This window comes from Zosterops lateralis (genome assembly GCF_965231275.1).
Source record: "Zosterops lateralis genome assembly, chromosome: 11".
Classification (NCBI taxonomy): Eukaryota; Metazoa; Chordata; class Aves; order Passeriformes; family Zosteropidae; genus Zosterops; species Zosterops lateralis.
Genome location: NC_139771.1, coordinates 15848254 through 15861539, shown reverse-complemented (window position 1 = coordinate 15861539; position 13286 = coordinate 15848254). Strand labels below are relative to the sequence as shown.

Genomic DNA, 13286 nt, shown 5'->3' with positions numbered 1-13286 from the left:
AGGGAAAAAATTATTAATAAATATGCTCTGTGGGAAGATAAAGAAAAAAAAGGAGGCTTTAAAAGATAAGGTGAAAGCAATCCTGAAGTTCCCTGATCTTTGTGTCTCATCAATGTGTTGGTAGTTATTGGGAAAACACAATCTTTGTCACTCAGCTCACGTCCCACATGGCTGGGGGTGACGTTTGGCTGATTGATGAGCAGTGCCACAGAGTCTAATTCTCACTTCCATTGTGCCCCAGGCATGGGACAGCTATAACACACCACTGGTCATAGTTATTGGTGTGGCTTTTCACCCTCCTTGCCTCCCAGTCACGGCAGGGTTTAGGGGAATGTGGCAGTGGCCACCAGGCACGATGCTCTGGGGAGGGTCATCACAGCCTCAGTGGCAGTGACAGTGCCCAGGGAGGAGATGTGGCACCTGGGCTGTGATCATCCCCTGCTGAGTGTGTGCTCCTGCTGTGCCAGGGAAGAACCTGAGTGAGCTTCTCTGCCTGCCCTGGGATGGAAGCACCAGCACTGGGGTGGAGACAGGCACATGGTGCAGCTCAAGCATTTCTCTGGACTAGATCTGTGAAAGAAAATTGTCTTCTGTTAAAATCTACCCGGTAAAAACTGCTGCAGCATTACCAAAAGGTTTCAGAATTACAAAGAATGCAAGACTGAATGCTTTCCAAATAGGAAAGAGTAATTCTGCTAGCAGGGTGGAGATGTCCATCACTGTTTCCATCCCCTTCCTTACTTTTTCTCCCTCCTTCACCCATTCATACAGCTCCAAGAGGAGGAATGATGGAAAAAAGCACAGGAATTTATAGACTCTCTGGGGGCTGACGGTAAATAATAAAAAAAAGAGTTTCTATTTTGAAACAAGAAATGGAGGATGTTAGAGAGAGGGGATGTCAATCAAGGAAATTAATCTAGTGATAGTCTTTCAAGGGTGTCACTCTGTCAAGACTGACCTCTTGAACAGTCTCAGATGAATAGGAGATAAGCAGACTTTCCGCTTTCCTGGCACTTGAGGAAAACATTTGCCAGATGCAGGCATGGTAAATTTATGCTCTTTCAACTTCTGAGAACTGGAATCTTCCCAATTAGTTTTCAGAAGCTCAGCTTCTTTATTCTTTCTTCTGTCCTTTTATAGAGGGTTTAAGAAATTGTATGCACTGAGAAGACAGTGCCCAGGGGCCAGAAGAGTCCCTCAGAAGTGAGAAATTATGCTTTGTTGAATGTGAGGTGTGGTTTCCATGTCTCTGAAGTTATTCCCAAGCCAGCAGACTAGTTTCAGCCACAGCATTTGGACACCTCCAACTCTCTAAATCCAGTCTTCCTAAATTCAGCTTCCTTTACCAGCTGTAAATCTGTCATTTATATTTAATCTCAGATGTACAGGATTCAGTCACCTCCCAGCCTCCAGAGTCATGGAAAATAAAGGCTATTGAGCAGAAATTGATCCTTATCAATGAAGCTCTGCTCAGTGACCTAAAATGCAGTGTCCCAAGTCATCTTAGGAAAAAAGTCATGAAATGATTCATCTTACACTGTGCTTCAGAGTGCTGTAAATTGGCCAGAAGGGACAAGAGTTTCAGAGCTGGCAGAGTGGCAGTGATCAGAGCCCGTTCTCCATGGGCGCTACAGAAATTGTCAAGTGCTGGAGAGAGAGATTGAGTGTGACTTATTACTCAGAAGTATTCCTGAACTGGAATGAACTTGTAGGTGAACTTCTGTGAGAAGAGTTGTCAGGTTGTCTCTTCAGTGAGCATATGTGAATGGTGCATCAAAACTGTCTCATGGTACTTTTTAATGCTGAATAGAAAAATAATAGCATTGGGGTAAAACAGTAAGAAGAAACAAGGGAGAAATTATGTTTATGATGTGAGAGAACACTTGGTGAGATAGTGAGACAGAAATAATGGAACCTGGAAAATAATTGTTACCTTGTCTGGTAATACAGATTGCAATTTTGGTGATGTTGAAGAATGAGAGACAATGCTAACAGCAGGAAAGTAATTGCTGGCATATTCCCAAGTGCCAAATTTTTTCTGGACACAGAGATGAGAGATTTCTTTGCCAGAGTCATTCTGAGAATACAAGAAACGTCCCTCAGTTGTTTTGTCTTAACTGGTGCCACCAGTTCAACCTGAAATCAAAAAATGTTTTGTTTTCACATTATGCTCCAAACTTCAAACTTACTTTGAGCCTTGCAGCTCACAGAATGTTTTACAGATGTGCTGTTGAATCTTTGTGAAAATTTGTTACTGTCCCTTTTAACTCTCTATAAGGAAACAACTCTAATAGTGTTCTAATTTTTCCTTTCAGGCACAACCCGTCCTCCAAGAGAAGGAGAAGTGCCTGGTGTGGACTATAACTTTCTGACTGTGGAGGAATTTCTGGAGTTGGAGCGAAGTGGGACCCTTCTGGAAGTAGGAACTTATGAAGGTATGGAGCCCCAGGCAGTGAAAAAGCACTTCAGGTCCCTGTGGTGGGACACCACATTTGCATCACCCTCACCCAAGTTAGGACCCTGCTTTCCATCCCAGTGCTCTGATTCCCTGTTCTCTGTAACCTGAGAGAGGGAATTCCAGTTTTGCTGTGCTTTTATCTTTTGCCTTCAAGTTAACGGCCTGAAAAGATCAACGTCAGTACACCAGGAAAATCCAATATGTAATTCCATAACAGAATACTGGAGCAGTGTGCATTTGTTCTTTATGTCCACTAGGGCTCATCTCCTTCTTCAGTTTTTCTTTCCTCCTGCTCTTCCTCTTTCCTTCCACCTTCCCTAAATACACTTCCTTCACACCCAGTTTTATGTCACTATGCAACTACATGATGCATTGCTTTATTTTATTTTTTTCCTTATTCTTGGAAAATGGCTTCTAACTTGGGTCATTGTGTTGATCCTTTTTACAGCACAACTTTGCAAACAGCAGCACTGAGACAGCCAAGGGGCAGTGAAATGTCACCAGGGTGAGAGCAGGAAAAAGCTCCAGAGAAATGCAAGGCAAATTGGCCATTTTTAGGTACACAATAGGATTTGTGTAACCAAATCTGCAGTCTGTAGCTCCTTTAAATTCAGAACTCCTGTTGGAGTAGGTTGGGGTGTTTTTCCTCAGGAGAACATTCAAAGACAATGACAATGAAAAGAAATACTTTACAGGTTTCAAAGTCCTTCCAGTGTACTTCAGCTCAGTCATTACATATTTCCATTTGAAAGAGGCTTAATGGTTCTTTCTGTAAATATGAGAGATTGGAAAAGCCTTATTCTTGCAGCCTTATTCTAATTATTCTTTATAATAAGAACTACGGAATACATTTAAAAATACAAACTACACACAACTAACCAAAAGTCCTTGAAAAGTAGCCATCAAACATGAACAGAAAAAATTGTTACATGTGGTTTTGGTGTTCAGGGTCTGAAGAAAGAATTCTGAAATACTGTTTGTCTGCTTCTTTGAAAACTCCTTTTTAAGGGCACCTTTAAACGTTGTGCTCATTCCCAACTGCAGACAATTGCAGTGTCAAACCTGGTTTGCATGAAGATGCTAAATGTATAATTTGGTTTCACTCTTCCACTTCTCTGAGCTGATTAGCTCCATCAGCACCAGTGCTAATGTTCCAGCAGCAGCTCTTCTCCAAAATGAGCTTTTTCCTCTCTGTGTTTCTAATTATAACACCGAATTAGTTTTCTTTGTCGTGGTGCTTGAAATAGATCAGCTGAAAGGCCTCACCATTGCTTCCTGATCTGTTTGTTCTAGTGACCTTTCCACTTGGAATGACAGAATGGGTAACTGTCTGTAAGCTGGCTCCTGGGACATGCTGGGAATTAGTTCTCAGGAAATGTTGTATCCATCTGGGACAGTTATAACACGGTTGTTTCATTGCTTATGTGATTATATGCAGCAGCAGCTAAACTGTTTAGATTTCATAGCTTGCTCTTTTCAGTTGCTGAAGATGAGGTTGATTTCTCATAAGTCTAATGTGTATTTCATTTCTGTGGGTGATAGAAGTGCCTGAACTTTAAAGGAATAATTTGTCAGAAGTGCTGAGAAGCTTCTTTCCCCATTGACATCAGTGATGCTGCTGCATTGTGGTTCTGGAGTGCTGGCCCATGGAAGGAAAAATCAATAAGAATAAAGCAAATAATGATGATGCATGTGTGCACACATGCATCAAGACACATTACTATTTGATTGTAATGTGAAATAAATAGAGTTCATTTTTCACTTATGGCTTAAAGAAATTATTTTGCTGCCTTCCGAGATTTCTGTAATGGCTTTGTTGTACTTTTTTTTGGAAATCTTATTTTACAGCTGTATTGATCAAGACAGTGTTGATCTTGATTAGATCTTGGAAGATCGGGTGATTCAGACTCGATGCTGCAATCACAAGCAATTTTGTCTGTTAAAAAAAATCTGCCAAAAACCCAAACCACAAAGCAAGTTACACTTTTAATGGCCAAGTCTCTGTTATTGTCTTAAATATTTTAATTATCACTTGTTTTTTGCTGCATTTTGCTGCCACCTTTTTTTTAATAAGTGTTTCACCATGATAAATTTGTCTGTATTTTCAATCAGTGATGGCTTATTCTAAACCAGAGAAATAAAACCCAACAAAAGGAAATAATCTTCTGGTTCTACCTGCTGTGCTGTGTAGAAATCGGAACAAATGAAGAAATAGGGTTGCTTGTGATTTAATGCTCTCAGGTGATTTAGAGATGAAGGAAGAGGAATGCTGTGAAATGGACAGTAGAGATGAGGAATAGGGAAGGTTTCGTGTGCCAGCCAGCCACAAGCTCATGTGTCTCAAGCAGGCTGGTGGTTTGGGGTCACTGTGGTCCCAAGGACCCTTCTGGCATTAATTTGTAGGCATCAGCATGTGGTGGTGGAGAAAATGGATTTAAAGTTACCTGGATGCTGTCACTGGGAAAGATCTTGCAGAAGAAGAGGTAACAGAAGCATTTAATAACAGTTGCTGAAGAGAAGTTCTGGGGGAAAAGATTAGAAAACAGGGAGCCATCAGAAGAGAAGTAATACACAGGACTTTGATGCTGATACAGGTACTATTGATTTGGAAAGAATAAAGAGCAAGCAGAAGAGAACAGTTGGAAATGATAAAAAAGTAGGAGAGTGTATCAGGTTTTCAAAGAACAGTCTGAGTTTTGAAAGTGCTCTAATTGCAAAAAGAGAAAGTGCAAGCTGAACAGGAGAAAAGAGGTGTTGCTGACCTACAGGGCTTGGTAATACCATTTTTATTTCTTCTGGTGCACTGCAAATAGGTTCCTCTGGGCAGCTTTTGATTCACATCCCAGTGAAGGCAGAGCGGGCAGGGCAGCTGCTGTTCTGGTCACCTCTCATCTCCCTGGAGTGTTCTGCACCCAAAAGGCTTCAAAAATGTAATCAGGTGGGAGGGGGCATTGGCAAGCATTAATTTCTGGGGCTTTGAATTTGGCTTTTAACATCCTGATTTTTGACCATAAAGCCCAGAAACTTTCCTCTCCTGATGAAAGCTACGTGTTGCTCACATGAATCCAGTAGCTGGAGCTGGAAGAGACCTGCCCAAAGCTGCAATTGGTGATTTTGCCCCACATGTGTGCTGCACACAACACATTCAGGCCAGTCAGAAATCCCCATTGACAATGCTCATTAGGAAGGAAAATTCTTTTTAGGCTGCACCTCGTCTAGGCCTTCTGGTGGATAGGAAATCACTGTAATTGTAGTCTCAGGCATTTATTGACTGCTCCTTCAGGGCAGAAAATACTGATGGATGCATGGAAGTAATTGTGTAGGTTACTAATTATTTAGCAATTACTTCTGCATTTGAATTGCAGGCTCTCACAGGCACCCCAAGGGAGGGCTGTTTTGAGCACAGCCACTGCTTCTAGATTTTATTCCAGTATTTTTCCCCAGCTGCTGACTTGGCCTGGGCAGATCAGGTAACTGCTCTATACTTCAGGTTACTGGCCTGGAGAATATTAAAACAACACTTACTTCTCTCTTCATTAATATTTCAGCAGGTACCCTGTGCCTGCAGCTATCTGCTGTTTCAGATGGGAGGGGGAGAGTGGAAGCCACAGTGTTCTGGAGGGCTGTGCTGAATTCAGGCAGCCCTGCAGATGGGAGCTCTGCAGAGGCACACAGGGACATGGGGCATGGTGGCTGAACTTTGAATGGGGATGGCTGTGTCACCAGGGTTCTGGTGAGGCTGTGTGAATGAATGCCTGCCCAGCACTTAGTGATCCTCAAAAGAAAAAGTGCTGCACTTTATAACATGTGAAGGGTTATTACATTATAGAGTATTATTGTCAAGGCATCATCTTTCATTCTCAGGACAAGTGTTATGTGATTGCCAAGAGAAGTAATAAGTAATCTGCATTAGTCTCATGACTAAGATGTAATGGGGTGACTTGCTAACATTTTCAAAGTATATAAAACTAGCTACTGTAGACAGGGTCTCCGATTGTGGTACTTAATGATTGTAATAAATTACATTAATAGTGCAGTTTGAATTTCAGCCGAAGTAGAGAGGTGTATTCAGCAACATGCTTCAAATCAAGATGCCTTTAGTCTAATTTATCTGATGTGCTGGCTCTCCTTGGGTTTCTCTGCAGCAGCCACACTGCCTCAGCTGCTTTAGCAAAATGAGTGGATATTTTTGGTGGTGCCTTCCCAGCCTGTGGGTGTCACCAGCTCAGTCCCACCTGGAAATGAGGGCTGAGCCTGTGGCAGGCAGAGCAGGAGAGGAAGACTGAGTGACGAAGGGTGGCAGATGCTGGGGATGCCCGTGCAGGTGAACATCATATTCCACTTAATAAGATCAGACCCACTGATTTTTGTCTACAGACTAGAGATTGACTCAATAAACCATAATGGCTTCTTTAGCATCATTATATTGGGTCATACTGAATATCCGCATACTAATATCTGTGCCCTGCAGAATGATTCCTATTCTATTTTTGCCTCTTAATACTTTGCTTGCTTCTTTGTTCTTATTTTTTTTAACCAGCAGTAGAGAACAAAAGGCAACACCTTGTTGTGTATTTGCACAATTATCAGTGCTAACTAGGCATGAGTGCTGCTGTACTGAAGTGTCATCTGGTAACAATGCTTCATTCTGCAAGCAGCCAAAGTGGTACCTGAGTAACTCTTGTTCTCTAAAAGCAAATATTCAAATATCTGATAGGGGTTCAGAGTGGCTTTGAATTTCCCGTGGCATTCCTGACTGGCTTCTCCCTCTCTCTGCACTTTCAATAACAACTTTCTCAATGTGAGCTGTGTCAGAAATGGTCCATTAGCAGTCACGCTTTTTAAAACACCAACCTCAGGGAAAAGGTTCCCAAACACCTCTGGCAAAAAGAAGAGATATGGTGAATTAGTTGCTTTCTTCTTAAGTTAGAGTTCAAGTTATTTCAGGCATCATTTACTTTGTAATCATAGTTTGATGTGCTGAAGGCTGTTCCTAGCAGTCCAGGCACATTTTGGCATTGGTTTTTTTGGTACAGGGTGTTCTTGAGGCTGTCCAGAAGTGGCAGCTTCTTGCTGGTGTTACCCAGCTCCTCTGCAGAGGCAGCCTGGCCTGCACAGACTGCAGCATTTCCCTGCCTGCAGAGCCCACTGCCTTCCAGAGAGGGAAGGTGCTAATGGGACACATCCCCATGGTGGGACTATATATATAAATATTTAACTGTTTTCAAGAAGAGTTTCATATTGCAAAGGCTTGACAGGGTATTTTCTTTATTCCTACAGCCCTATGCTAGGTAGGGTGTTTCCAGCTGCTTCTCCTGCTTTCTGTATATACCATACACAAGTATATGTTTATTTATATTCCCTATGACTTTTTTTTTTAATGTATTTGAATGTGGATATAGTTGATAAAACACAGCTGGTCTCATGGAACACCCTGAGCCTCCCCAGCCCCCTCCTGTTCCATGCTAACAAGGTTGTACTGTTTATTTATTACTTTTAGTGTCATTGCTTTGCTTTAGGATTTTTCCATGCCTTAAACGTGCTTGGATACACTTGTACATGAGTGCTAACAATAGCATGTGGCAACACCTAGTGATAGCACAGCAAAAAGCAGCATAAGTAAGAGTGATTTGTGCTGTGGGTGACTTTCTCCCATGCTGCCACTGCCTTTAGGACACTAATTGGAGAATATGTTATATTTCAGACCTAATTGAAATCTGCAGTTTGTAACAGTTTGACTTCTTTAACAGGAAACCCAAACTGATCTTTCAGTTAACCTCATCATTAATAACTACAAAAATTGACAGAGAATCTCCTATTTAAAGCAAATGGATTTGTTGTAGGTTAATTTCTCTGAGCTCTCCTTCATTGCCTGTTTTCCTTCCGATCCAGATGCTGCATCCGCAGCCTCCTCCCGGTTGCCTGGATACTCTGAATTTCCTCAAGGCAATTGCTAATCAATGTGCAGTTGCAGCTAGGTGAATCCCACAGACAGCAGCCAGATCTGTCATCTAAATGTGGAAATCTGTAGCAGAATGTGATCTGGGAAGAGAACAGACAAAACACCATGGCAGGAGCTCTGCTCCCAGGAACCAATTCATCCTGAGCTCATCAGACACAAGCACTCTTGCAGGATTAGATGAACAGAAGCTCTTCAGCTAAAATTAAGGGTCAATTGTTTTGGTTCTTCTACGGTGCAGAGAAGAGCATCTGAGTCTCAGAAAATAAAACAATTACATTAATAATTGCATTTCAAGTCTTTGTGTCAAGGCCTTGCTTAATTTTGCTGCTTATCTCCAAGTGTCTTTCCCAAAATACCCATTTGCACCAAGACAGAAAGCTATGAAGTGCTTTTTAAAACATGAGCTGTTAATGGAGTCCTTGTTAGCACAGAGTGGTCTCTTTGAAGATCAGATGCACCTCTCATGGACACAGAGCCCTCTGTGCTGCACAGAGGCTTTTGAGTTTCTTGGGATTTTTATAATTGCAAAATTAGACTTCACAAGTAGGCCTCAGCAAATTCAGAACTGCATGAACTCTTCTGGGTCCTTTGCTGAGACACAAATGCACTCCCAGTCCCAGGCACAGACATCTTTCCCCCAAAAAGGAGAATAACTCCTGCAGAGCAAACACCTACTGATGAGAGTAACTCAGAGATGTGGTTTGGGACCACATTCTTCAATTGCTGTAATTGCACCATTACAATTAATGCTCAAACTCATGTTTGACCTTCCAGTCAGCTACTCTGCCTTCTTGCTCCTCTCCATGTCAACTCCCTGTCCCCACCCCAGCAGCCTCCATGGTCTCCTCTTCCCTCTTTGCTTTAGTGTCCATTCCACTTTTGAACCTGTTTGGTTGTGCCTCTCTTCCTGTGCATTTCTGCCCATTCCAGAAACAGTATCTTGGCTGGATGGAGTCCTTTCAACCCAAATGGAATTGAATTCAATAATGAGAATTCAAGGGTTTTATGGAATAGATTAATAGATATTTCCCTTCAGGGTAGCTAGTTCGTGTATTTTTATGAATTACATTTTACATTCCAGGTCACATAAACAATTTAAGGTGAACTCACTGCCCACAAGGGGAATACTTAATAAGAACGCTTTGTTATTTGAAATACAAGACAAATTTTCCACTGACACTTCGTTTCTAAAACTTAAAAAGAAAGTTCTCTTTACTGACAGTGTTGCTTTAATTCAGGACAGGGTGGAAGCTGCTGTAGATTGCTTTCATTGATTGTGATCACTGCTTGAATTGGCAGAGCAGGAAGTGTTATGATGATGAGAACTTGTCTTATTGTTGTGATAAGCTGTTACCAAAGTCTAATTACTGGGTGTGATGCTAAAATGTGTAAGCTGCCGACACTTAAAGATAAGGAGATGAAAAGAAACCAACTCATTCCAAATAGCTCTTCTGTTTAGGCTTTTCCATTATTATTGTTATTTTTGTGCACTCTCATGAGAGGTACTATAGAGTGCTTGGATTAAGTCATGGATTTGGCTGCAGATGCTGCCATCAAACTTCAGCTGTGGTTAAGTAAGTTTTAAGCATCAAGGGACTGAGTAAAATAATGGTTAGTGAAAAGTGATGACAGGGGATTCAGTTAATGGTGTGTGCATCTGTGGAGTGAATGGGCTGTTATTAGCTATTAATTCAGGTGCTGTGGGCAGGATCCAGATGTGATTGAGAAGGAGGTAAGGGGTAGAGGCCCAGTTCCCAGAAGAATTGGACCTGGGAAAGTGCCATTCCTGCCACGCTGGCTGCTGCAGAACTGGCATTTCCACAGAAAACCAGAGAGTTTCCTGCAGCCTTGCCCTGGACATCTCCATTGTCTGGGAGACAGGCTGCTCCTTTCCAGCTCAGAAATGTCCTGTTGGGGTCAGAATCCTCAGAAGTTTTGCAGAGCTTCACCTGAGCTCAGCACCCCAGGGAGTCCTGCCCTCACTGCTGTGCTGACTTCAGAAAACGTTTTGGGATCCTCTGGGATGACAGATGCTTGTGTATGCACATGTAACATGCTGTTAATAATTAGAGCTGATTGGATATTCAGTACAAATTACACTGGCTATGAAGTTAGCCCCTTCCTTAGGCTTACAAGTGGCTCACAAAACACTGTTAAAGCCTATTTTTAAATGTATGTTTTTTCATAAACATTGATAGATTTAATTTGAGTGAATAATGTCAAGTCTGAGTGTTGTAAAACTCTTGCTGGGCTGTTCACTGTCGGTTGTTAATGGAGCATGTTTGGATTTCTGAGTCACAGTGTAAATATTTTCTATTTCCAATTTTGAGGATGAAACATGATGTTTGATGATTATTTTTACCAGTCCCCCCTAATAGTGTGTCTGCTCCCACGCCCAGGCCCACATGCCATGTCTTCAAAAATAACTGGTTAGAGAAGAGAAATAGGGATGACTGCATCCAGCAAAAATTAGGGAAAGATGGCATTTCCATTTTCTCTTATTTTCCATGTCACCTGGGAGCTGGGTTGGAGCTTTCTTCTAAAGATTTTCATCATGAGCTGGGTTATTTCCCCAATCTGTTTGTCCTTGTGTGAATCTGAAGGAAGAGCTCTGATTTTTTTTTGAATACTGACTCAGGCTTAATCTGCCTCCTGTGGTGAAAAAAGAAAAGTTCAGCCTCAGTGGCTGCATTTCCCATAAACCCCACACATGCAGAGCCATGCTCAGTTTTAAATTCATATTTGCTCTCTTTATATGCTCATTTATATTTACAGGGATCCTCTAATACAGCCTTGGTAGAGAGTAATTATTCACTAATGTTAGTACCAACAACCATGGCTGGTTTGAAAAATGACGAATGATTTCTGTGTAAGAGAACCTAAATACTTTAGAGAAGCTTGTTTTTCTGTTGAGGAACAGCTCTCCATGGACTGGTAGGAACTTTAGCTTTGCTGTTGCTAGAGGAACTGAAGAGGAACAAAATTTGAAGATATAATCATACATTTCTCCGTAATTGGAGGAGGGATGGTACCATCTGTGCTTTGTTCTTGTCCAGGGGAAATAAAACCCGCAGTATCAACATCTATATATCCCCTTCATCCTCTTCATTGCATCCATCCTAAAAAATTTAACCAGTTAAAGCAGACCCGAAATAACTTTTGCATAAAATAGTGATGTGCAGTGCTATAAATAAAAGTTGTTTTCATGTATGTAGCACACACGTGACTCACTCTGCTTAGCAGTTAATATCCTTAGAAAACACTTTTTTTTTTTTTTCCTGGAAAACCAAACAAAGCAACAACCAAAAAAAACCAAAAAACCAAAAAACACTCAAAATTTCAGAGTAGTGTCATTCTTCATGAGAAATGCCAGAGAAGATAGATGGGAGCAGGGTTAATTATCTTTTTTTTTTTGGCCACCTACGTTTGCATTTTCCCTTTGCGCTCTCTCTCCCCCGCTCCGCCTCTTTTCCGTATAAAACAGTTTCTGCAGTATGTAGAGCATAAGAATTATTTCTTCAGCAGAAACTGCAACCTGCTTGCGGAGCCTCCGTACCCATTAGAGGCTCTTTCCAGAAGAAGTAATTTCCTTCTCCCCATAAATTATGCATCAATGTACATTTAGGATTCTGAGATGATGAGCAGAAGATGAAAGCGTTGCCGCTCCCGCGGAGCCGGATCCGCGTCGCTGTGTAAGGGCTGGAGCACACCTTGTTCAGACAAACCTGCACATGTGGCTGTCCTGCTACTCCAGCTGTAAAGGCATGGAGGTGGGACCTGCTCTGGCTTCTTGGGCCTCAGCTCTGTGGGAAATACTTCTTCACCCCACAGGAGGCAGTGAGGGGGGATGATGATAAGTGTTGCCTAAGTGGTCTTCCCAGATGGACTCTGCCACATCGGGTGATTCCAGCTCTTGGTGGGTCCTGGTGATCTTCCTTCCAGGAGGATCTGCTCCATGATCCTGCCAGGCTCAGAGGTGGCACTGGCTGGCCTCTTCCTGGGTCCCCCATTGTAAAGAAATTGTTAAATTTCTTAATGGGTCCCCCATTGTTAAAATTGTCTTTCCTTTTACGGTCAGTGGGAATTTCACCAGGCTGCCACAACTCCTCAGATATGGTGGAAAGTGATGTAGCAACTCCATTCAGGTTCCTTTAGGACCTGCAGATGCATCTCATCACTTCTCATGGACCTGTGCACCTTCAGGATCCTTAGATGGTCTCAAACTTGATCTTCTCCAACAGTGGCTGAGAAAATGTGTACTGAAAAATTGAAAAATTATGCTTTCAGGTTATATGTAGCATGTGGAGATCAATGAACAATGTAAATAAATGTATGTTTTAGAGAAGACTTTTGCACTATTGCCACAATTGAACTATATGGGAGGGCATCCTTTGTGTTTTGTCATGTCAAAGAGCATAGGGAAAACTTTTAAGTCTACCCTTGGAATCTGAAGACGTCAAATAAAAATTAACAGTAATTTCTGAAAGAAAAATTTTGGGTGGTTTTATATAAAACTGTTGTATATAATAGGTCATTATGTAAAAATTAGAAGATTCACCTTGCAATAGGTGAATTCTCTGAATTAGAATCCCTCTGAATTCCTGTAAGGCCCAGTGCTGTGGGAACAGATTCCAGACTTGAGGTTGCTGTGGAGAATTTTAGGGCAAATCAAGCACTGCTGTGATGTGGAGGTGAAGTGAAACAGGGCCAGTGAAATACCTCTGTGCTGTTCTGGCATGAATGAATGTGCCCTTGTTCTGTGTCCCTCCCATGGTCACTGAAATGGCAGGGAGGCAGCCCAGGCACTGTGCCCTGTTTCCATCACAGATGGTGATGGATTCTGAGCATGGGCTGGCATAACCAGGG

General features: G+C 42.0%; 1 protein-coding gene across 7 annotated transcripts in view; it reads left to right on the top strand.

The window, feature by feature from the left end:
• MAGI1 (membrane associated guanylate kinase, WW and PDZ domain containing 1) overlaps nt 1–13286 on the top strand; it is a 337339-nt gene that overhangs the window by 246919 nt on the left and 77134 nt on the right. For all 7 annotated transcript variants that reach the window (XM_083869438.1, XM_083869440.1, XM_083869439.1 and 4 more), the window contains one exon: nt 2316–2435. In XM_083869438.1, coding sequence (XP_083725564.1) covers nt 2316–2435 — 120 coding nt within the window. The remainder of the gene's footprint in view (nt 1–2315; nt 2436–13286) is intronic.